We start from the raw sequence: 25,945 nt of genomic DNA, 5'->3' as shown, positions 1-25,945 counted from the left end.
CCAGCCTTCAAACAGAATAAGAAAAGTAATGACCAAGTTGGGGATTTCTGTTCTCAGAATCATATTCACTGTATTATATTAAAGATTGTATAGATCCTAAAATACTCTGAGTACTGAGTACAGAGTTCTAATGGAATTAAATATTCTGTTACTTATACCTGTAAGTTAGGTGACTGGCTTTCCATATTATCCAACCTTACTTCTTTTTTGTTTGTCCAGACTTCTCAGCATCATTTTTTTTTTTAAAGAAGACAGAAGCCCTTAATTTATTTTATAATTAGCACTACCGCCAAAGAATTATTTCGGGTTTCTCTTCCTGGCATCACAGTGGCAATGACAAAGGCAGCCAAAGATTGATTTGCCCCACCACAGTAGTTAGGATTCTCTAGGATTTTTACTCTTCCTACCTATACCCTTTTATTGTTCTCTCTTCCCCTACCTACTCTTTATTTCTGATTCCTCTGTATACTCTGCATTCATTTTTTTCATTCATTTATTCATTTTAGAAAGGGTGAACATATTTACTGAAAAGTCATTAGCATTACAAATAAATCATAAATTGGATTTAAACACTACTGTCTGCATTCCCCAGTATGAAACTTCAAGCTATGGGCTTAGTTTATAATTATTTTTTTCTTGTTACTATATATCACCACCTTCTTCCTTTAGTGTTCTTTTTGGTAATTTTTGTTCCATATTTTTTATGTCCTGTCTTAACGATCATGAAATGTCCACTGCATTATCATCAACTTTGCTTTTACTTGAACCTTAGTTTAACTTTCCCCACCATAAAGCAGAATTTGGTATAAAGTGGGTCTGTCCAGTTTTTGTTTGGAAAGGAACGAAGGACCTTGTTAAGGTGGTCTTAGCTGGAGAATAGTTGGCAGGGTAAGGGTTGCTTTTCCCTTACCCTGCCAACTCTAAAAGTGGCTTTTCCCTTGCCCTGCCAAATCTCTAAATGTGGCCTCTTTCAGCAATGTTTTTAAAAGCAACATGATGACACAATGGATCTTAAGAATTCTTCTTTAGATGAAGCAGAGTGAAAGGAAGATCTTAAGATATCTTGAAAATACAATCAAAGGGTGAAGGTCCTTAGTACATATTTTCCCCCTGTTTACCCAAGTTGCAGGCCTGCACCTGTGCCTAAGACTTGTGAATGGGTACATGACTCCTCTGGTTTCAGACGTGAGGCTGTCTGTCTCCTACGTTCCCAAAACAATGTAATCTAAGGGTCCAGTGTACTGAATGTTGATATCTCCTCCGTCATCACTTGGCTCACAGTAAAATGTGTACTTTATTGCTTACTCTTCCTATTATAGTTCCCCCTTCTGCCCCACACTGCCAAATCCAAGGATCCCAGGATATTGGCAGCGATGTCATCCTGCTCTGTAGCTCAGAGGAAGGCATTCCTCGACCAACTTACCTTTGGGAGAAGTTAGACAATACCCTCAAACTACCTCCAACAGCCACTCAGGGTATGTACAGTGCTGCTTTACCCATTTTATTAGTTATCATGGACAATTCTGATTCTAAGATTAAAAAAGTAATTAACTTTAATAGGTTTGAAAAATAACACCTATAACTGCTGAAAAAGCTTTCTGGATCGTTTTGTGTTTTCAGCTTTAAAGTGAATAAAAAATTTACTCTCTCTTCTCTATGTTGCCTTTATGAAATGTATTTCATCCAGTGGTAACTATATATGGAAACTCTGGTTCCATTCATGTGAAGATTTAAAGTATCTAAATGATAGCTTCTTTGCATTAACTGTAAGATAATTCTTTAAGTTTATATCTAAGAATACACTTCCTGCTTGAGGTAGAGCTGCCTGTTTTACTAGGGGAAACATGAGCATAGTGTCAAGAGGGTTGATCCTTCTGTTTTCAGCCTCAAATCTGGTTAGAGGAGGAGGAAAGGAAAGAGTAAAGGAAAAGGCCTCAGGTCACAACAGATCCAGGAATTGGTCAGCCCAGACAGGTAATAATGGAGGAAGCCTGAGTATCATGGATGATTTCTACATGTAAACCCAGCTCTTTAAATTTAATTTAAAAGAGGACATCCTTAAAAAATTGAAGAGATTCTGTCAGATAAAATGAGGGGAAGATACAGAATCATATTATAAAATACTCTGGTTCAAGAAAATAAAATTTAGCAGCTTTGGTTATTGTATTTGGTTATTATATCTCTAATACAGAAAATGTTTCTTGTAGTATTCTCAGGGTAGATTTACAAATCTGAAATTTAAACGTAAAGTGTTAGCAGTTAATGGAGAGGCCCCAAACCACCTTAATTATGCCTGATAAGTCTGAATTATATTGTTGGTCCACATCTGTCATGGAAAAGGAAAGTCCTAAGTTGTAGTAAAATTATTCATATTAACGAGCCAGTGCCACAAGCCTCTAAAGAGCCTATAAATTTCCACTAATAATCCCAACTAATATTGATGGACTTTCCCATCATCTTTTAATTAACCTAGCCTCAAATTCATCATTTTTAAAAAAACTTCTTTTCAACATAATAACTTTTTATTACTTTAAAAATGATTGCTGCAATACTGTTGTTCATTGCTAGATGTTTCAGACACACTGTTGGCTAAATCGCTGCTTTTGTGGACTGGTTTGTCAATCTCACCATTGTAAATGGCATGATTGAAATAGCTCTTGTCTTGACTGTTGAAAATGGTATTCAGATTTTCGACTTTCTAGTATTTCTGTACAGTTCACCTCTCTGGGCTCATGTTGCTTTTTTTTTTTTTTTTTTTTTTTTTTTTTAAATGGGTTAACAATAACTTCAAGGTCCTCTGTGGCAGCATTTTGTTTTTTTATTTATAATATCTCTGTGGAATATTGGATGGAATTTGGAATTTTAAATCAAGAGTTGACAATGGTTATTTATATGTAAGTTGAGAAATAGCTGTACAAAGAGCCTTCCGTAACCTTTTTATTTCTGGATAAGTATATATCAGTCAGATTTCTTGATACAATATCCTCTTTTCAACTTGAATACTCTGCAACTTTAGGTATAAAAGTGACCTTGAATGACAAGGATGAAAACTTTGTCTTTTATAATTTAAACTCTGGATTGATTATCACAATTACTTTGGATAACCATATCTATCATAATCATGTACATTAAATTGTAATATTTTTAATTCAAATTTATCTCTTGATATCCATATTAATAAAGTAGATCTCAAAATAGAATATTACCCCAAAATAACTTAAATTTTTTTGCAGAGGATTTACTTTACTAATTATGTTTACAGTTGCTTAATATAAACTCATGATGCATTCTCTGAAAAAAGAATTTTTGACAGCAGGAAAGTGCATCCCAGAAGTCTGGTTGGTGACAAGGGAACAATATTTTGAGATTAGAATTTCTTTTATATATAGGGACTAGCTTGAGGGAACGCCCTCTGGCCAAATCTGGGACAATTTGAACATTAAAATAAATATATAGTCCATAGAATAAAATATGAATCACCAAATCCCTACAGATAAACATAAATAAATGGAGTCAAAGAGCAAGCATTTTTTTTCCCCAGAGTCTGATGCCAACTAATGTGTATACAAGGAATAATGGAGTTAGAAAATTGTCATTGAGGTGGAAACAGTGAGCAAAAGTTTGATGGGAAACAGGCTATTTAGTTACAAAGTATGTCCCCACAAATTGCTTATTAATGACAAAAAAGTAACTTTATAAGGGAGAGACCTGTTGGATACCCCTTTAACCAAGTGATCAAAGTAAACTTCACCAATATTGTGACAAACTGATATCACGTACCTCCTAATATATGTACTGAGAAGGACACATCATTTCTGTGATATTACTGTCAAAAACACATAACCTAAATCTTATCATGAGGAAACCGCAAACAAATGTGAAGGCCAAACTCTCCATATTGAAAAAGACTAGGGAGTTAACTCATTTATGCCTGAGGTTGTGATTTTTTTTGCAATCAGACCTTGGCAATGACCTTGAGCAGTAGGATATAAATTACTCCCACATGCTTAGCGTTCCAGTAATGGAACACTGGGCATAAATGGGTTAAGATGACTAGATGTAATGAAGAATATTGGCTTACCATCTGAACAGGGAAATAAATAGCTATAAAAGACATTGTTCAGATAACTGATGAAACTGAATATAAACTATAGATTAGTGAATGCTGTTAGATCAGAGTTAAATTTCTCGACTTTGATGCATGTACTGTGATGATATAAAACCTGTCTTTGTTTTTAGAAAGGATTCACTAAAGTACTTAGTGGTAAAAAGGCATGATGTCCTCAACCTTATAAAAGAGACCCAGTGCACTAGCTAGTCCCTTTCACCAAGTAAGGACTGTGAAGCAAATTCACTCTGCACTGGTTACTTGCCCGAGACTCGTGAGACAGTACATTCATACACAAAATGAGTTTCATGAAGTGGATTTATTACTTAACAGGCAGCAGAGGACAACAGAAGCCTAGCATTCATTGAAAGCCAGTTCCACAAGGCTCAGAAAAGCTGCCTGGAGCAGATAGAGTCTAGTCTGCACCTTCCCTCTTGCATATCAGCTGAGAGAACCCAGAAAGCAGCTCAACCTGAGTTTTGTACCCAAGTGTCACTGCGCTAAAGTGTTGAAGGGCATCCTGTTTTTAGAAGGATCTGGAACAGAGCCTGAGGTGTTCCAGTCAGTTCCTCCTTAACTCAGGATATTGTTTTCCTAGCATGTTCTATAGTTATTCTTGAGAACAGCGAGCAAGAAAATGGGAAGAACTGAGTTGATTCCAGACCACCCAAAGAACTGTCCTGTAAGGGCACAGCAAGAAGACATCATCATCTAGAAACCAGGAAATGGGCTCTTACCAGACACTGAATCCACAGGGGCCTTAATTTTGGACTTCCTAGCCTCCAGAACTATGAGAAATAAATTTCTGTTGCTTATAAAGTACCCAGTCTATGGTATTTTGTTATAGCAGCCTAAACAAACTAAGACAATGAGGAGTCTAAAGTAGTTGAACTTGTAGAAACATAAAATAAAATGGTGGTTTCCAAGGGCTGGGAAGTGGGGGAAATGGGGAGATGTGGGTTAAATGGTACAAAGTTTCAGTTATTCAGGATGAATAAATTATGGAGATCTAATGTACAGTATGATGGCTATATTTAGCATTACTGTATAGTACACTAGAAATTTGCAGAGAGTAGATCTTAATTGTTCCCAACCACATACACATATACAGGTAGTTATGTGGTGTGATTGACATATTAGCTTGGTTGTGGTAATCTTTTCACAGTATATATGTATATCAAAATATCATATCATATGCCATAAATATACACAATTTTCATTAGTCATTTGTGCTTCAGTAAAGCTGGTGAAAAAAGAAAAAGCAATTGTATAATGCACAAGGAAAGCCCTCCCAACAAAGAATTATCTGGGCCCAAATTTCAATAAATAAATTACGTTTAGCATTTTCTATTGTTAAAACATCCCTGCATTTATGGAATAAAGTCTCCTTGATTGAGATTTAAAAACATAAATTGTTCCATGAGGTTTGCTGATATTTTAAGAAAATATTTGTATCAATGATCACAATGAGAATGGCCTATAGGTTTTTTTTCTGTCTTCTATCATCCTAGTTCAATTTTAGTGTCATATAATACCAAATAATCTTATAAAATTAGTTTTGTAGCTTTTCTTTTTTTCTATTCTTTGGACTAGTATGAATAAGCTGAACATCACAATGATTCTATAGAATTTGCCTATGAAAGTTTGCCTAGCTCTTATGTTTTGTTGGTAGATTTTTGACTACTGATTTAGTTTCTCTAATGGTACAGATTTTCTGTATCTTCCATATTTTTCTGGAAAAGTCTTTTTTGTCCAAGTTATACATATCACCATCAAGATGTTCATAGAATTCTCTGTACAGAAACAGAATAACGTATTTAAGAGTGTAAGTTCTGGAATCAGTGGACATAGTTTTGAGTCTTGAATCCAGGAATCACTGGGTACGTGACCTAGTGTCTTAGTTTTCTTATTTGTAAAATGGAGACAATCATTGTAACTAACTTATGGTTGGACAAAGATTAAATGAATAAGCATGGAAGATGTACAGAACAGCAGCTGGCATGTGTAAGCCCTTACTTAAATATTAATATTTAAATTACCATCATTATTATTCTCTTACGAAGTTTTAAACTCTGTATTTAGTCCCCTTTTCATTCCTAATACTGTTTATATTTGCCTTTCCTCTATTTTTAAAATCTATCTTGCTAAACCCAGATTTTGATTTTATCTAACCTCTTGTAACTTGCATAAATTTCTGTACTTCATTCACTCATTCATTCATTCATTCAACAAATGTTTGTTAAGCACCTATCAGGTGCTGGAAACTGTTCTAGGTGCTGAAGATACATTGGTGAACAGAATAGATATTCTTCTCTTTGTAGAGCTTACATTCTAATGGGTGGAGATGAAATATAATCAGTAAATTGCAGAATTTGTGATAAGGTGCAACGTTCTGTGGGGAAAGATTACATCAGGGTAAAATAGATTAGGGGATGAGGAACAACAATTTTGAGTAAGGTGCTTAGGTAAGCCTCATTATATTCTAGCAAATATTTAAAGATAATGAAAGAATGAGCCATGTGGATATGGGGACTGGAGAGCATTCTAGGCAGAGGGAATGGACATATGAAGGCTTCGAGGTGGACATGTGCTCATGCATTTGATGAATATCAAAGAGGCCAGTGTGTTTATAGTGGAGCCAGCAAGGTGGAGAATTTAAGAGCCATTATGTTCAGTTGCAGGTGTTAGGGTATGTATTTGTACATGCATTGCATATGAAGTGTGGTAATTGTGTTATTCAGTATTCTATATCTTGAGCAATATTTTACATGCATTGGCTCTGATTTTATGAGAAATTTGTGTTTAAAAATCACACTGTAAGACTGTGGATTTGTCAATTTGTTCTTACAGTTATGCCAGTTTTTCTTTATCTGTTTTTAGTGTGTCATTAGGTGCTTACAGATTTGTTATACCTCATTGTTTCTCTATGTTTAAAAAGCTACAGTGGCATTCTTTGGCTAATTCTTGTTGGCACATTTCTATTATATGGTTCATTGGCTTTCAGTTTTCCATGCTTTGTGTTTTGATGTATTACTTATAGACAGCATATATCTGGATTTAGTTTGGTTTTCAATCCATAATCTTGAGAGCTTCTGTCCTTTGAATTCATTTATATTAATGATTATGGGTATAGTTCAATTTCTAGTATTTTATTTGAGATTTTCTATTTATTAAGGTTTTTTCTTTATGTCCCCTCTTCCCATAGCTTCTACTGATTATTCAAATATTATTTATAATAATATTTTTTCTCCTCTACTTTTGAAGTTATAAGTGTATTTCTCTTAGTGCCTATTCTTGAAGTTCTTAAATATATACTTGATTTAATGTAGTCTAGAAGTAAAAAAAAACTCTACTGCCTATCCAAATAATAGGACCATAGAAAGCTTTATTTCTTCCATTTCCCCTACTCTGTGTGAATATTTCATCTCATTAGTTCTCTCTCTTGTCTCCTATTAGCCATTTTTTGGATATTTTTATTCTATCCATCATGACTCTCAACTTCTCTCTCATATGTTTAAGTTCTGTACTTTTATTGTCTGCATTTTAGTTATTTTCTTGGCTTTAGTATATTCCACCTTATTTTTAACTTTTCTCCTTATTAATCATCCTTATTTTTGTTGTTATTTACGGACATTTCAGTTTTATTTAGATTTACCCCAAAGTCTGCCAGTTTTTTTGGCTCAGCATTGCTTCTTTCATCACAGTCAGTTTTTCTCTGTTCCATTTTCTTATATTGAAGTGCACTGATCTATGAGTGTTAAGTTGTTCTTAGGTTCGTTTTTCTGAAAATATATTTTTTCCCTACACTCTTGAATGCAGTTTAGTTAGTATAGAACGCTAGATTATTAGTTATCATTCCTCAAGAATTTGAAAATGTTCCATTTTCTTCCAGCCTTTCTTGTTTCTATTGAGAAATCTGCTGGTAATCTATAGGCATTTGCATTTTCCTTCCTTTGCTTTTTGCATTTTTTTTGGACTTGGTGTTCTGTAGATCCTAGAATATAGTTTAGGTATGTGTTAATTTTTATTAATTCTGCTATGGGCTTGTGGTTATTCTTAAATTGAGAGATTGTGTTTTTTGTCACTTCTGGAAAATTCTCTGTCCTTGTATTTTTGAATATTAGCCTTTTCTCTCCTACTAGCTCTTGGTTTACTCTTTTAATTCTGTACACCGTGTCTTTTAACCCTTTGCTTATCAGTAAATTTCTTTACCTTTCTGTGCGGCATTCTGGTTATTTTTTGTTTTTGTTTTTTATTTTTCCAGATCACCAGTTCTTTCTTCTGCTCTGATGGCTGTTCAGCCTATCCCTGAATTTTAAAATTTATTTTCTTATTTTCTTTCCTCTCTTTTTTTTAAGAGATGGAGTCTTATTCTGTGATCCAGGCTACAGTGCAGTGGCACCGTCACAGCTCACTGCAGCTTCAAACTCTTGGCCTTAAGCAATCCTCCTACCCCAGCCTCCCGAGTAGCTGGGATTATAGGTGTGAGTCACAGCACCTGGCTATTTCTGTGTTACTTTGGGTCTTTTATTATGGTGACTGTTCTGTATTAATAATTTTAAGCATAGTAATTTTATAGTCACTGTCACATAACTTGATGCTCTTTGTATGCTAATCCTCCTGTTTGTTGTGTAGTTAACTTTTCTTCATGGTGACATCCCTTTTCTGTTGTCCTCATGTAAACTTTTCACCTGGATTGTTCTTTTGTAGTTTCTCTAAAACTGTGAGTTATATTTTCTATTTGTTTCTGCCAACATCTCTAGAGGTTTTGGGAAGATGAAGGGATGAGCAAAACAAGAAAGGGATGATTGTCAATACAGTGAGGGTGGTCGGGCGGCTGGGCCCTGTGATGTTGAGTGAGATGATTGGAGATGTGAGGCACCATGGGGTTTGTCCTGCAGCAATTGAAAATCCAGGGCTGGAGCTAGCTCACAGGAACTGCATATCAAGCCATAGACTGGGATTCCTTTCTGGAGTGACACCCACTCTCCAAGCCTGCAGTTTCTTGGCAACCATGGATGGAGATTAGCACAGTTGTTTCTCACGATGGTTCAGTAAAACTTGAACTCAGCAAGGAAAGCTGAGGGATAATTAGGGAAAAAACACCTCCTTTCTGACTTAAAGGGGAGAATAACCTTCACACTTTAAAGATGCACAGAGAACTTTAAAATGTGTTTTTAAAAATTATGTGTAAATAATGGCAATCAATTTTCTAGCCATTCTTTATCTTGGTAAATATAAAGTATGATGTGATTATTTTTATTATTAATGGTTCACATTTTCTGAATCCAGATTGTACATTTTTCTTTCATGGTTTGTAAGAAATCCTCTGTTTTCCTCATCCTTTCATAATTTAATACAGTGAAGAGAGATCATTAACTCTCCTGCTTGACTGAGAACTCTGTGTATATCTTTAGAGATCATAGCTGTAGCAGGAGAGTATCTTAAATATCACCATAGTTCCACTCTCATGTTAAAGGTAGAAGACTGAGGCTCCAAGAAAAGACTAGGTTTGCCCAGAACTGCTAAGAAGGACTACAGCTCTTTTGGCGTGCTTGTAACACTCAGGAATCTTGATATTCTCTCTCTCTCTCTCCCCCACCGTGCCCCCCATCTCTATTCTCTCTTTCCTCTTCTCTCTCCTCTCTCATTTTTCAGAGACAAGGTCTTGCTCTGTTATCCAGGCTGGAGTGCAGTGACATGATGACAGCTTGCCATAACCTCACACTCCTGGGCTCAAGTTATCTTCCTGCCTTGGTGTCCTGAGTAGCTAGGACTACAGGCAGATGCCAGCATGCCTAACAAATTTTATATACGTACAGTGGAAATGGGGCCTTGCTATGTTGACCAAGCTGGTCTCAAATGCCTTGGCCTGCCACAGTGCTGGGATTATAGGTGTGAGCCACCACACACAGCCTGATTCTGTTTCTTGAACTGACAGTGCTGTTTCCCTTTCCAGGAAGAGTGCTTCCATACATTTTTTTCATGGGGAGCAGAAAAATTTTCACCCACTAAAGGTGCTGAATAAATGAGTGCTAATTTCTGCTTCATCAAGATGTTATACTAACTGAAGATGAGTTTTTTCCCTTATTTTTGCCCTTTGACGTAAAGAAACAAATCCTATATAATGTTCTGTATTTCCTCTGTTTTAAAAGATTGAATGCCAACAGTTATAACTATATTAATTTGTTTATATATTCATTTATTTTTAAATGCTTGTGTATGCACACACACACATAAACACACACCTTATTCTGTGCAACTGCTTCAGAGCAGAGTGTTGGGGAAGGTGGAGAAATACAAAGAGACATATCTCTGTCCTAGAGCTCACTGCCTAATGGAGGAGACAGTTTTAAAGAGACAGTCATAGTACTACATATTTAATGCTACAAAAATGTATGCAGTGCCATAAAATTTAAATTATAGAAATATTACTTGTCCCTGAGGAGTCCAGGAAGAACTTATAGGGAAAAGGGTTCCTAAGCAGGAAAGGGATCTTAAATAATGGTTAGAAGTTTTACTAGGTAAAAGTGGGTTTTACAGGGAACCATGCTCTCAAAATCTTGCAAGTGTGAAAGTTTGATATTTTTAAGTGTGAAGATCTGTGAAGCTGACATAAAGGTTCATGGAGGTTTCTCCAGAGAGGAGCTTGAAAAGGTGAAGTCCAGATCGTGAAAGGTTTTATGTAATATGCAAGGAGTTTGGATGTTATCTCTATCTATAGAGATGTACTGACATTTATAAAGAAGAGAAGATCACCAGATGTGCATTTTAAAAACTGTCAGTAATCAGGCTGAAAGATTGTCAGCTAGTCATGAATGGAAGGCTTTGATAATAGCCCCACCAAGAAATGAAGAGGACCTCAACTAAGTCTCTAGTGACAGGGATGGAGAAGGTACAGTGGGGAAGGGTAAGACTTGAGAGAGATTGAGGAAAAAATTACAGTATGTTGAGCTTGATTAGATGTTTGAACTCAGAAGAGTCAGAGTTAACTCAGATTCCTGTTGTGGGCCACTGAAGCAACAGTAACCATCTTAACTCAGAAGGGGAATTTGTAGAGGTTTGCTTGAGGAAGGGTAGTGAATTAGTGGTCTCCTGGGACCTCTAGATGGGGTTTGAAATACTGATAATGGTAACATTTCTTGAGCACCCTGTGCCATTTGTTGCGAATTAAGGAGCAGCAGTCAACATAGAGATATACTGATTCAGAAGAATCTATTAATGTCCATTTAAAAGTAAAAGCAGTATCAACAGAAGTGGGTAGGAGAGAAGCAGTCAAAATCTAATTGGTCTTGCTTGTAGCTTTTGCCATGTGATGAGTATATATAGCCCCACCAAGTCTTGTATGTCTTGTATGTTGCTAATGGTGAATCATTCTTGCAAGGAAATACTAATGTATTTGTACACACTGCATTATTCAAATGTTGCTGAGTAATGTTCATTGGTATTTTCACAAGTTTGAATATTTACTGTAGCCTTCAGCTCTTTGTGAATACTTGAATGGCAGAAATGCAAATAGAAGAGGATGAGAATATTGCTCTGAAATGTACTAACATGAGATCAGAAATGAATTTAAAATCTGATTTGGCAAAAGCAATATCTATTTCAATGGCAAAACCAAAATCAGGGCAAACAGACAAAATATTTTTATCATTGACCAAAAAAACTGAGCTGCTGTGAAGCAGTATGTATCCTGATATCCATCGAGCAGGTGCCCTTGGACATTCTATTAATGGGAACAGGTTCTTTCCCTGTTCCACCTCCTTTTGTCTGTCTTAATTCAGCCAGCATCAACACAAAATGAAATAAAATGTTCTGTGTCCAATGTCATATTTTAAATTTAAGAGTAATAGTGTTTAAAATTAAGTAGCTGTGATGTTATCTTTAAGTTTTTTTCACAGATTTTAATTTGTAATTTATTTTGTATTAATTTTCCCTTTATTTACCATTTAAAAAAAATTAACAAATATCTTTTTCAGGTTAGGATAATTTTTACATATTATTGAAATATAATTTTCATGTAATATATTCATTCAAATATTAAAGTATACATCCACTGTTATATAGTCTACAGAATACTTCTGAAACTTTTATATATGTTCAGTTTATTATAGTCACTCATTTAAAATATAGAAATCCTATGAAAAATATAATTTATGATTTAAGAATTCTTATCTGTCACTCTTCAAATCCAGAAGATCGGTATCTGTTGGGAATTAATATCTATTGGGAGACACTAGACATTTTTCATATATCTTGACTGAATATTTTTTATGATTCAGAAACATATATCAGTTCCCCTAGAAGTGCCAGGAAGGAATTCCCACATGGAAACATTCTCAGGTACTATAGTAACCTCTCATTTAGTCCTCTCAGTAACCTACCATATGTAGGCACTTTGGTAGCTCCATATTACAGATGAGGAAACTAAAATGTATGAAGGAAAACAGGTAACACACTCAAGACCATGACTAGTAGGAGATAGAATAGATTCAAACTTAGGCTGTCTAATTGGAAAACATGCTCTTAGCATCATCTACTAGGCACCCAGAGGCGGCATTCTGGACCTAAGGAGAAAGGATGGAACTGGAAATGTGTACACTAACATTTGGGTTTCTGTAATTCAGAAGGGCCTTCTATGCCAGTTACGTAGCTGCTGAACCAGGTGCATAGTTGCTGTGAACTGAAACAGTGGGGTGTGATGTCCTTTGAGCTTCCCAAGTTATGTGGTTTCATACCATTGAACTTTCCCTACGCTTTAAAAGAAGTTCAAAAGAATATTTATTCTCTTAACTATATTTCAGAAAACTACTTTCCTGCCCGGACAGTCCAAGTGAAATGACAGATTGAGGAATTAGCCTGTTAGTTTCAGGAAGGGCTGTGTGCTTTGTGGCTGCAAACAGTCTGCTGTTTGCTGGAGTTGCTCCCATCTTCATTTTGCCTTGTCTACATAAACAGGGCTATTTTGTTCTGGTTAATCTTCTCTTATCAATGTACCTGTTTCATTCCCTGATTATATTCCGAGTTAACTCTACCATAGTATATCAACCTCATTTAATAATACTCTCTTATAGAAACATGCTCATGGTGTTGGCGTCTATAGAGACAAAAGGAAGAACAATGACTTCAACCTTTTAAAAATAACGTTTTAAAGCAAGAATCTTTAGAGTTTACCTCTTTCTACATGGCAGAATGCTGTGTAGAGGAGCTGTTTAAGATTTCCCAGATTGTCTCTGGAAATGTCAACAAAATTACTGGTTTGATGTGAGCTCATCAAATTTTTAGAATTCCAGAACTTAGGGGGAAAGAAACCTCACCACTACCAACAAAAACCCCAGGAACACAAATTGTATGGTTGATTTGCAGGAGATTATGATTTTCTTGCATTGATGATATTAGAACATGTGTTGAAGAGGGAGCTAGGCAGATGGCTTAGTTTATAAATACAGCATTGTAACATTTATTAGTCAGGAGATATTCTATAGCCGCACCCTGTAGAATAATATGGCTTTAAGTGCCTTTCTAGATTGCCAAGCGTATGTATGGTGAGTATAAACTTTGGACTTGGACAAACCTCATTTTATAGGTTGCTGCTACTTGTGTATTTTGTGATCTTGGACAAATTGCATGGCTTCTCTGAGCTGTCTCACCTTTGTAAAGTAGGGAATATAGAATGTTAGCTTGTTATGAAGATTAAATGAAGCACATTTAATGCTGTTAGTACAGTGTATGTGGTACACAACAGACACTAAAGAGTAGACAACCCTTTTATTTGTTGATGACATTTATTTATTAAGCACCTTTCTGTGTGCCTGGTAATTTCTGAGACAGCAATTTTTTTCTCCTCCCCTGTAGCCTCTTTGATTTCTCAGTCCTCATTAGATGTCTCTCCTGTCTGTTCCCCTATCACGCTCTGTCCTCTAGCCCTGGCTGGCACTTACCCCATTTATTGTAATTGTGTGCATACTTGTCTCATTAGGGCAAGTGACTGGGCCTGTCTTGTTCATTATTGTATCACCATCCTCAGAAAACCAAGCACAAAGGAAGATGCTCAATACATATTTATTTATTAAATGAATGAATTAAATGCATGCACACATTGCTGACCCCTCCTCTCTGCTTCTGCCTTTTATCTTGATAGAGATGATGGTTGCCAGCAGAAACCAGTTAACTAAATCTTAGTTCCATCTAAAAATAAGTAACCCAGGGTGGGGATAGCTCCAGGTGTTGCCCCAGGCATGCTTGGACTTTGTGTCAGAATAGTTTTTTACTTGTCCTATTAGAAGGCTTTTCTGTTTACTTCTAAATTTGCAGCTATTTTGAATGGTTGAGATGACTGAATGTGTTATCTTTCCTGTATAAGGGAGGCAATGAAGCCTAGAGCTTAGAGGTAAGACAGCGCCTTCATCCAACTGAATTTCCTAACAACTAGCTGTATAATATTATTACACATCTAAAGCTTCGGTCTCCTTGACTGTTCAATGAGATTAATAATAAAAATACCTCAGGATTATTTGTAAAGATTGAAATAATGCATATACAAGCTTACCAAATGCTTGATACATATTAGTAACTATTAACTTTTAAAAATTATTCCTGTAAGTCATTTATATTTTATAGGAATGAATAATCAAATTATGCTAATATTGATGAATTACTAAAATGTGAACTATTGAATCATTTCTTGGCAATACCAGTGCAGTGGCATTGAAAATGTGTTGTTCAAACTCCTGATGTGGGGAACATAATTGACTAAAAGCCCTGCTGCTTCCCCTCTAGATCCACCACTGCTTCTCACCAAGGCCAAGCTTCACCTGGGCTCTTCCTAGCCAGTGATGAGCCACAGTAGGGCTACTAGTGCAGGCCTATTTCTGTAAAGCATGGGACTCCCTTAACAGGTGACTTTGGCTCAAGGACTTCCCATCTGCCTGGTGGACACTTCCATAAAAGTGTGTTGCAGCTCAAGACTCTTCTTACCCAATCTTCCTTGCTTCCCTCTCCTTTTGACAGTGAATGGTGAGACCTACACCAAAGTCTGAGGCTCTCCCTGCCTTCTGCATCTTCCTTTCACATTTCATTTGCTGGTATTTCCTCCAGTAAACCTCATGCTTGTCTTGGGGCCTGCTTCTTGGAGGCTCTGAACTAACACAAACAGCTGTAAATAGATGTTGTTAGGGTGTAACCGTCTATACCTTAGAGCACAGATTTGATATTTTCTTCATCAACCATGAAGTTAAAATTATTATATAAGTTTAACATGATCTTTATGTTATTGCAGTTCCTCAGAACTAGAGTTTGATGTTACCTTAAATTCTCTAGGTTAAGTACTAGCCACCATTTCCTCAAGGAAGTCTGCTAACACTTAGGACTTTACATGCTAACCTGCAGATTCAGTTTTAAGATTGTTCTTATTTAGGACAGTCCTCCAAAGTTACAGGTCTTTAAAGTGAGATAATAATTTTAGTCTTTAATGTTTATGAACCAATAATATCTCACCCTACCCCCGCAAAAGAAATTTATTGATAGGCCTCAAGTGTTCATCTGTTTTTATAGTCTTCTGCTGATTTCTTTGGTTTTGCTATTATTCCTGCCAAATCCTCACTCAATTATTATTTTTGTGACAGACCAGGTGCAGGGAACAGTCACCATCCGGAACATCAGTGTCCTGTCTTCAGGTTTGTACCAGTGCGTGGCTTCTAATGCTATTGGAACCAGCACCTGTCTTCTGGATCTCCAGGTTATTTCACGTAAGCTTATGGAAATTCTGATATCAACTCTGGGTCTGAAACTCTAAGATCTTTGTTAAACCAGAAAATGAAGCGTTCTACTGAATTGTCTTAAGGTTGTCTGAAGATTAAATAGAAATTATTTTGGTTTTATTGAAAATAGTTTGTAAATGTGTCAGCAATATGATGCTTTCTAGCCTCAGCAATATGGTAATCTTTAAGGCAAAGTATCTTTCTCCTGAGGATTGTTAGAATTGAACTGGTTCTTATTGTATAATGTTACAGACATTGTAAAAACTATAATAATCTTATGGGTTATAGCAAGACCTTCTTGTGTTTCTTTCTAATTTCTTATATCTGCATAATTTTTGGGTGTCTAGGTTATAAATGGCAGTGTAGAAAACTTTTCTTTAGTTGAGAATTCTGGGATATTTGAATTCTGGTTGCAAAAGGAAGTTATCTGACTGGGTTGAGATAGAAAGATATCCCCTAATTTTTAGCATTCATTTAGGGTGGATCAGGCAAGTTAGATTGATGCTATTTCCTAATATAGGTATTGTTCTACTAAAATGTGTAAGCCATGTAATTGTTTATTCATTCAAAGTATGTTCAGAGCCTACTATATGTTAGTCCTAGCCACTAACAATGTAGAAAGTTAATTGAGGTTTAACTTTATATAGATGAAAGATTTTAGACAGTTTGATACATTTTAAGCAGATTCTTTAGGAAACTTATGTTCTTATTACAATTGCATGGGTATATGCTATTTCTTGATTTCTCTTTTCTTTAAATATCCCTTAAATATATTTTACAGCCCAGCCCAGGAACATTGGACTAATAGCTGGAGCCATTGGCACTGGTGCAGTTATTATCATTTTTTGCATTGCACTAATTTTAGGGGCATTCTTTTACTGGAGAAGCAAAAATAAAGAGGAGGAAGAAGAAGAAATTCCTAATGAAATAAGGTTTGTGTGTCAGATTTTTTTTTTTATTGGTCCTGAATAGCCAATGTGTATTTCTATTCATTTTTGGCAGTTAAGATATATCTGCTAATCATAAAACTTTGATGGCCACGATAATTAAAGTGCCTAAATGATACTTTCTTGTATGTCACTTTTCTTCATGGTACTATTCAACTTTCTTCAATGGATTGTGAAGGAGCGGAATGTCCAGCATGTGCCCAACTAGGAGGATACAAATGAAGAATTCCCCTTCTCTTCTGTATCTCCAGGGTAGGCAGGGTTAGGTGGCTGCCACAATGGGAAAGATAAAACGTGTCTAAAACATGTGTTTACTATTGACATTTGTAATAGACGTGAAGATAGAGCAGGAAGGAACACCACAAGGACATACCAGTGCCTGTATACAGACAGGCCACAGCACTATGGCTCAGAAAGGCAGTTTGGCTCAGAAAGGTTAGTTCAGATAAGAATATGAACATTTTAAGAAAATGCCAAAATGATCTTTAAAGAAAAGTGACTCCTGCCATATTGGGGAAATTTGAGGGTTCAGGCCCAGTCTCAGATTTTATCATGGCATATCCTTTATGAAAAGGCTATAATGACTGTAGTCTCCATAGTGAGACATACCACAGCCTTTCAGGGTCTGATCCTTGCCTGCTTATCTTCTCTCTTACCACTCTCAGCCTGTCTCGCGTTTTCCCTTTGCTCAGGGCTTTTGCACAAGCCCCTGCTTTCTTTCTGGACCATGCCTCTCATTTGATCCATCTCTTTACTAAATTCCTTGATCTGAGTCTAGATTAGGCCAGACAGCACCTCCTCACATATGTTGTCTTTAGCCCTTGCCTAACCTTTCAGACTTGTGAAATTCTTGCATTGATTACTACCCTCATTGACTATAGATTTCTTAGGTGTAGGGCTTATGTCTGTTTTATATGAAATATGTTGTAAAGTGTGCTCAATAAATATTAAATAAATATTAATATCTAAATTATTAATATTAACATCTTAAATAAATGACTTCTTTTAGCCTCTTGTAATTCTTAAGAATTTGGGCCATATGCAGGGATAGAGTCTACCCCAGGATAAAATTACTGAGGAAAGCCTCCATCCACACACCACAGTGATTTCTCAAACTCCAAAGGGCAATAAAATCAGGCCAACTCTAATTATTTCTTGAAGTTCTGCTACTTATAGTTTGATTTCCCAGCTATTTTATGGCACCTAGTGTAGTAGATTTCTTCTTGGACTAATTTCCTACTTATAGTAAATATATATGTGTGAATAAAGATATGTTTACTATATATAAATATTTGCTTTAAATATGCATAAAGCAAGATATTATATATTTACTATAAATATATAAAAAGCAGGATTTGTTAAATATATATTTACCATATGATAGATATTTATGTGAATTTTATTTACATACATATATTTAGAAGTTGTATTGGAAGAGATATTCTCCAAGAGATCTGAGATTTCCTTTTCTACTGTTGGAGACTGAGAAGCTGAGGAGAGATTTTCTTGACTGTTGTTCAAAGGGAATGGATGGCAAGCTGAGGCCATCCAGGGTTGCCCCGTGTTCGCTTTCACAATGGAGTAGTCTCTCCTGGATTTGTTTTTCAGATGTATAAGCCTTAACATGAAAAGAAAGATTCCAGGGTAGGAGGTAACCTGAAGTAAATCCTAATGACAACTTTATTTTGTTCCTTTCAGAGAGGATGATCTTCCACCCAAGAGTTCTTCTGCCAAAGCATTTCACACTGAGATATCCTCCTCGGACAACAACACGCTAACCTCTTCCAATACCTACAACAGTCGATACTGGAGCAACAATCCAAAAGTTCATAGAAATGCAGAGTCATTCAACCACTTCAGTGACTTGGGCCAGTCTTTCTCCCTCCACTCAGGCAATGCCAACATACCGTCCATTTATGCTAATGGGAGCCATCTGGTCCTGGGTCAACATAAGACTCTGGTAGTGACAGCCAACAGGGGTTCATCACCACAGGTGATGCCCAGGAGCAATGGTTCAGTCAGTAGAAAGCCTCGGCCTCCACACACTCATTCCTACACTATAAGCCACGCAACGCTGGAGCGAATTGGTGCAGTACCTGTCATGGTACCTGCCCAGAGTCGGGCTGGGTCCTTGGTATAGGACGTAAGGAATTGTTGTGTTCAGAAATGAATAAATGGAATGCCCTCATACAATGGGGAGGGTAGGGTGGGCGAGTGCTGGGAAAGAAATACTTTCTTATATTAGTAAAATGCACAAAGAAGAAGGCAATGCTGTTACTTGGCCACTAAGATGTGTAAAATGGACTGGAATGATCCATCATGAAGACTTGCTTCCCCACCAAAGATGTCCTAGGATTCTGTTTAAAAAGCTGGATCTCAAAGATGTGCCAAGCCAAGGAAAAAGATATAAGAGCAGAATAGCACTTAAAATCCAAACTGCTGCCCAGATGGACTTGTTCTTCATGCCTAACTTAATAATTTTTAAGAGGACTAAAGTGCCAGATGGAGTTTATTGAAATTATTTTAAAAGGTAGGTGTCTTTAAGAAAATAATGAGCAACCCTGTGATATGTTCAGTCTCTCCCAATTCCCTCGTTATGTAGAGGGCTTAATGGTATAAATGGTTAATATTGGTCCCAACAGGGCTGACTCTTCTATCATATAATCAAAACTTTTTACACGAACAAAATTCAGTAAGAAATGGGGAAAACAAAGGAAACTTCTTTGAGAAGCCCCTTCATATTTATTTATTTAGCTATCCCTTCCTGAACCATGAATTTCATATTTGGAATATTGCTATATTGACAGATTCTTGCCTGTCTATGTTATTCTAGGATCTGTTACAGGTCCATGGCAATTACTGTTTATTTTTTCCTGGAAAAATATTTTTTTATAAAAGATTTTTTTTTTTTAAAATACATGAGAGGCATTGGGTTAAGAAAGAAAAAGCTGTTGTATAACACCTTGTTCAATGGTTGTATTTAGTGAGCCCATAGAGGTCCATCATATCATGAACGAGCTAGGTTGTGTGGGCAGGAAGGTAGAGCTAAGGGGTTGTGGCCTTGCTGAGCAGCCTAACAGAGCAAGGTTGTTCAGATCTCCCTTGCTATTACAGTAGGTTAGTCTTAATGAGGGCAGCACCTGATGCCTTTTGTATTGGGATAGATAACCTTCTCCTTATTTGACAAGTAAAAGTTAACTTGTCATGGAGGGCAGAAGTTGTTTTGTTTTCGTTTTTTTTTTTTTTTTTTTTTTTTTCAAAATAGTTCTTTTTGCAAAAGAGGTAACACTGAGACAAAATATATATCTTCTGGTGTGCTCCTGGGAGTGTCTGCCCTCCATTTTTGTCAGCTCAGGGTCGCACTGTTGCCCAAATGCATTTTATACCACTGTAAAGAGACTCCTTTTGTGGTTACTACCTGGCTTGGCTGGACTTGTGGTTCACCAGATTAATTTACAAACTCCCCCACTTTATTTTGTGCTATGTAGATCTGGCCGTACTTGTATTGGTGACTGTCTTGCCTTAACCACACTTTAAGCAACCCACAAATGTCTTTCCAGATTTGTTTTCTAGGTTATTTATGATATCCCATGTCTCAGTAAGAGTGTCTTTTCTTTCTGTATATGTTCTCTCACTTCCTCTTACTACCATGCTTTTTGTTCTCTTTTCCTGCAAGCGTAGTCTTCACAGGGATTGGCCTCCTGACATTTTTTTTTTCAGTTATTTGAATGAATGGAAACCAACAGCTGCTGCAGACACTGTTTTTCCAAGAAGGCTACACTCAGAACCTAACCATTGCCATTTCAATATTGATAAAAAGCTGAATTTACTTTAGCATTACTTATTTTTTTTCCATTTGATGGTTCTTACTTTGTAAAAATTTAAATAAATGAATGTCTATACTTTTTATAAAGAAAAGTGAAAATACTATGACACTGAAAAGATGATGCTATCAGATGCTGTTTAGAAAGCATTTATCTTGCATTTCTTTATTCTTTCTAATTATCTAAAATTCAATAAAATTTTATTCATATAAGACAAGTTGTCATTAATTGTCAATACTAATGAGTATGTCATTTTAAAACTTAATGTTCTCCTTAATGTTACAAGCTTTTCTCCATCCTATTAAATAATATTTATAGTCATTTTAATAGGCATATGGTATTCCAAAAATTACTTAACCTTTTTCTATTAGAAATTTAGTCTGATTCCAGTTTTTACCCATATGACTAAAGATGTAGTGACCCTCTTCATAGATTGAGCTGTTTTCCCATTTCCTAGACTGAAAGTTCATGAAGACAGTCTCTATGCGTGCCTTTTTCACCACTGAATCTCTGTCATCTACCACAGTGCCTTATGTGGGTGTTGAGTAGATAAATGCTGATTTCTGAATTGAAATTGCTAAGTCAAGTTATGAGCATGATTGTAGCTCTTGATGTGTACTAGATCATTCATTTGTTTTAACTTTTTGTCTTGAGATAATTATACTTTTACATGCAGTTGTAAGAAATAACAGGGATCTCATATACCTCTTACCTAATTTCTCCCAATGGTAACATCTTGCATAATTATTGTACAGTATCACAAGTTGATGGATATAATCTATCAACCATATTGAGAGTTCAACACTTGTACATGCACTCGTGTGTATGTGTGTGCACATTTAGTTATATACAGTTTTATCACATGTGTAGATTTCATGTGACCAATACCAGAGTTAGGATACAGGATCCCTTATGCTGTCCTTTCACAGTCATAGCCACCATCCTCCTTCCCAAGTTCCTGATTCCTCCCAATCACTGTCTGTTCTTCATCTCTCCAGTCTTGTCTTTTTGAGAATGCTGTATAAATGGAATGCAGTATGAGGACTGGCTTTTGCTTTAAAAAATTTTTTTTTGCTCAGAATAATTTCTTTGAGATCCATCCAAGTTGTAGTATGTATCAATAATTTGTTCCATTTTATTGATGAGTGATTTCCCTTGGTACAGAAGAGGTATCACAGTTTATTTTACCCATTGGAGGATATTAAGGATATTTGGGTTGTTTCTAGTTTTTGGCTGTTAGGAATAAATTTGCTATAAACATTTGTGAATAAGTTTGTGTGTGAACATGTTTTCATATTTCTGGGATAAATGTCCAGGAGTGCAGTTTCTGGGTTGCATGTGGTAAGTACATGTTTAATTTTGAAAGAAAATGACATACCCTTTTCTGGGGTGGCCATTTAATTTTACATTTCTTCCAGTAGTCTGAGTGATCCAGTTTTCCTGAATACTTGACAGCATTTGGTATTATCAATATTTTTAAATGTAGCCATTTTGATAGGTATGTAGTGATACCATATCTTATAGTGGTTTTAAAAGTGTATTTTTAATTATTGGTACATAATAGTTATACATATTTATAGGGTACATGTGATGTTTTGATACAAGCACACAATGTATGATAATCAAATCAGGGTAATTGGGGTATCCATCATCTCAAGGATTTATTATTTCTTTGTGTTAAGAACATTCCAATTCTATTCTTTTTTAGTTATTTTAAAAGATAACCGTAAATTATTGTTGATTATAGACAACCTGCTGTGCTATCAAATACCAGATCTTACTCATTGTAACTATATTTTTGCACCTAAACCATTTCCACTTTCCCCCACTTACCTGCTACCCTTCCTAGCCTCTGATCATCATCATTCTACTTTCTGTCTTTCTGAGAACAATCGTTTTAATTTTTAGCTCATTTTGACTCCAATGAGTGAGAACATGTGAACTTTGGGATAATGGTTTAAATTCACACTTCCCTGATGGCTAAGCACATCTTTTCATGTGCTTGTCATCTCTATGCCCTCTTCAGTAAATACCTGCTTGTGTCTTCTGCCCATCTTCCAAAAAAAAAAAAACCTCACCAGAATGCTTTTTTCGTTTGTTTGTTTTTTACTGTTGACAAAAGTTGAATTTGGAGAGGTTTTTACATATTCTAGATACAGATCCTTTATTGAATATATTGTTTGCAAATATTTTCTTCCAGTGTATAGCCTGTCTTTTCATTCTCTTCAGTTTTTCATAAAGCAAAAATTTTAAATTTTGATGAGACACGATTTAATTTTTCCTTTTGTGGATTGTGCCTTTGATGTCAAGTCTAAACTTTTTACCTGGACCTGCCTGGGTCCTGAAGATTTTCACCTGTTGTTTTTTTCCTGAAAGTTTTATAGTTTTACATTTAATTCTGTGATCCGTTTTTAGTTAATTTTTTAAATCATAAGGTTTAGGTTGAGGTTCATATTTTCATCTACGGATGCCCAGTTGCTCCAGCAGCATGTGTTGAAGCCTGTCCTTCCTTCAGCGAATTGCTTTTGCACCTTTGTAAAAAAACCACTTAGACATAATTGTGTGAATCTCTTTCAGAGTCCTCTGGCTCTTCCATTAATTTTGTGTGTGTGTCAGTCCCTCCACCAATACTGTGCTGATAATGGCAGCTATTTAGTTAGCCTTAACATCTGGTAGAGCGGTTTCTCCCACTTGCTTCTATTTTTTCAAAGTTACATTACCTATTCTAGGTCCTGTGCCTTTATAAATTTTAGAAATAAGGTGGTGTGTGTCTACAAAACACCTTGCCATTTTCATATGAATTACATTGAAGCCCATAGAATCCATTTTGGGAAGAATTGACATCTTTACGATGTTGGGGTTTCTTATCCGTGAACACAATGTCTCTTCATTCATTAAGTCTTCTTTAATTTTATTTGATTAGCATTTTATAACTTTTATGATACAGATATGATACATGTTTTATTGGACTTATACATGAATATTTCATTTTATGAAGCAATTGTAAATTATTGTTTTTTAAATATTGGTTTCTATATATTTGTTGTTTTACTAATCAAATATTTAATTTTGTATTTTGCAACCTTGCTGATTTATTTCTTCTGAGGTTTTTTTTTTTTTTAAACTTCTTTATAGATTACTTGGGATTTTCTACCTACAATATCATGTCATTTGAAAATAGGTGTAGTCTTGTTTCTTCCTCTTCAAACTATGCGCCTTTTATTTCTTTTTCTTACCATCTTGCAATGACTAGAAATTAACAGTACTATGCTAGATAAAAGTGGCGTAACCTTTTTCCAGTCTTAGGGGATAGGCATTCATTCTTTCACCATTAAATATGATGTTAGGTGTAGGTTTTGGTAGATGCTTTTTAATCAATTGAGGATGTTTCACTCTATTAGTTTCTGAGAGTTTTAGTCATGAATGGGTGTTGAATTTTGTTAAATGCTTTTTCTGCATTTATTTACATAATTATATGATTTTTTTTTTTCTGGTGTGTTGATAGTCTGAGTTATACTGATTGATGTTTGAATGAAGCAGCCTGGCATACCATGGAATAAATCCCATTTGGTCATTCTTTTTAAGCATGGCTGGATTTGATTTGTTAATATTTTGTTCTTCCTTCTTTCCTAATTGTCTGAGATTCCTTTTTCTGCCATTTCCTTTGAAGAAAAACCCTTCAGCCGATCTTTAAAAATAGATGTACTGGCAACAAATTCTGTTAGTCTTTCTGTGTTGGAGAATGTCTTTGTTTCACCTTCATCCCTCACTGGATATTGCAATCATGGTTGACAATTCTTTTCTTTCAGCAGTTGAAAAATTTGGGATTGTTCAGCCATTATCTTTTAAAATACTCTCTTGTATCTTTCCTCAGTCTAATGATGGATCTTTGTTGTTATCTCTGTTTGTTTTTTTCAGTCTATTCTATCTCTGTTGTTCAGACTGTATAAATTCTATTGAGCTGACTTCAGATTTACTAATTCTCTCCTCTGTCATTTCCATTATGCTGTTGAGCCCAGGCAGCAAGGTTTTATTTGAGTTATTGAATTTTTTAGTTTGATGACATTCCTTTTGTAGACAAAATGTAATTACTAATTTAAATTACACTGAGATATAATTTACATGCCATAAAGTTCATTCAAATAAACTATACATTTCAGTAGTTTTTAGTATGTATGCAGAGTTATAGAAACATCACCATTATCTAATATTTGTACATTTTTAATACCCCAGAAAGAGAACTGTACCCACTAACAGACAGTCCTTATTCCATGCCACCTTTAGCCCCAGAAACTACTAACCTACGTTCTGTCTCTGTAGATTTGCCTATTCTGGACATTTCTTATAAATTGTATTATATAATATGTGAGTTTTGTTTTTATGTGTGTATGTGTGTGTGGCTTATTTCACTTAGCATAATTTTTTTACATTTATCCATATATCATTTCATTTCTATTTACTGCCATTTTATAATTTTTTCAGTTTAAGAGAATTTATAATTGGTGAAGCAATTTTATGGCTGCATTAAATATCTTGTCAGATACTTTAAACATCTGATCTTGATGTTGGCAGATATGGATTGTTCTTTCTCAGGCAATTTTTCTAGTTCTTGGGGTGACTATTTTCTCTTTGACATTTTGGATATTACTGGACTCTGGATCTGTATATGTTGAGTCTACAATTGGGTCTCACTGACAGTACCCCCTCAGAAGTGGACTGTTTATACTGCCTCAGTGCAGATGAACAGGGTAGAAGGATAGCTTCTCCCCTGGCTCTGTTTATACCTTCTTGGTGAAAGTGTGGCACCAAGTTGCACCACATTGTTACTTCTAAGAGGAAATACAAACTGGGCCCTGGTGACTCCACACCACTTGTTGCTATAGGGCGGGGGTAGAAACTCAATGTCATGCTTCCCTGCTGACACCAGTGGAGCAGGGGAGGGAGGTGGAGTGCCACGTCATTTGGGCTTATTGATGGTAGGTGGAGGTGGAGGCTTATCTTTGCATTGGCAGGAACCAGGGGAAGGAGGAAGCAGTGTCACCTGCCCTGCCTTACACCAGCTCTTTCCACTGTAATGCTAAGTGTTAGTGGCTCAGCTCCCCACTGGGGGAATCCCAACTTCTGAGGAAGTCCACCTTCTTTCTGCTCTTTAGGGTCTTCCCATGCTTGCTTGTTGTGTTATGTCAACTTTGTATTAATTGTAGGAGGCAAGACCATCTTAAAATGGAGTTTGTAATGGGCCTATTCCATCTTGGCTGGAACCAGAAATCCTGAATCATTACTTTTTGAAATAATCATCAGTTAAAC

The 25,945-nt window shown here is 35.8% G+C and overlaps 1 protein-coding gene across 3 annotated transcripts in view; it reads left to right on the top strand.

The window, feature by feature from the left end:
- The window catches only part of IGSF11 (immunoglobulin superfamily member 11), a 137,206-nt gene extending 116,351 nt beyond the window's left edge, over nucleotides 1-20,855 (top strand). The window contains exons 4-7 of one of the 3 annotated variants that reach the window (XM_064374652.1): nucleotides 1,320-1,475; nucleotides 15,733-15,783; nucleotides 16,649-16,799; nucleotides 18,513-20,855. In XM_064374652.1, coding sequence (XP_064230722.1) covers nucleotides 1,320-1,475; nucleotides 15,733-15,783; nucleotides 16,649-16,799; nucleotides 18,513-18,954 — 800 coding nt within the window. In that variant the 3' untranslated portion in view covers nucleotides 18,955-20,855. Of the gene's footprint in view, nucleotides 1-1,319; nucleotides 1,476-15,732; nucleotides 15,856-16,648; nucleotides 16,800-18,512 lie in introns of all 3 variants that reach the window. The other 2 variants (XM_012463959.2, XM_064374653.1) reach the window with 2 other exon arrangements.
- The last annotated feature ends 5,090 nt before the right edge of the window (nucleotides 20,856-25,945 follow it).

This window comes from Aotus nancymaae, unplaced genomic scaffold (genome assembly GCF_030222135.1).
Source record: "Aotus nancymaae isolate 86718 unplaced genomic scaffold, 86718_ANA_hifiasm-v0.15.2.pri h1tg000011l, whole genome shotgun sequence".
Lineage (NCBI taxonomy): Eukaryota > Metazoa > Chordata > Mammalia > Primates > Aotidae > Aotus > Aotus nancymaae.
The sequence above is the reverse complement of the archived record's forward strand: the minus strand, read 5'-3'. Positions and strand labels throughout refer to the sequence as shown.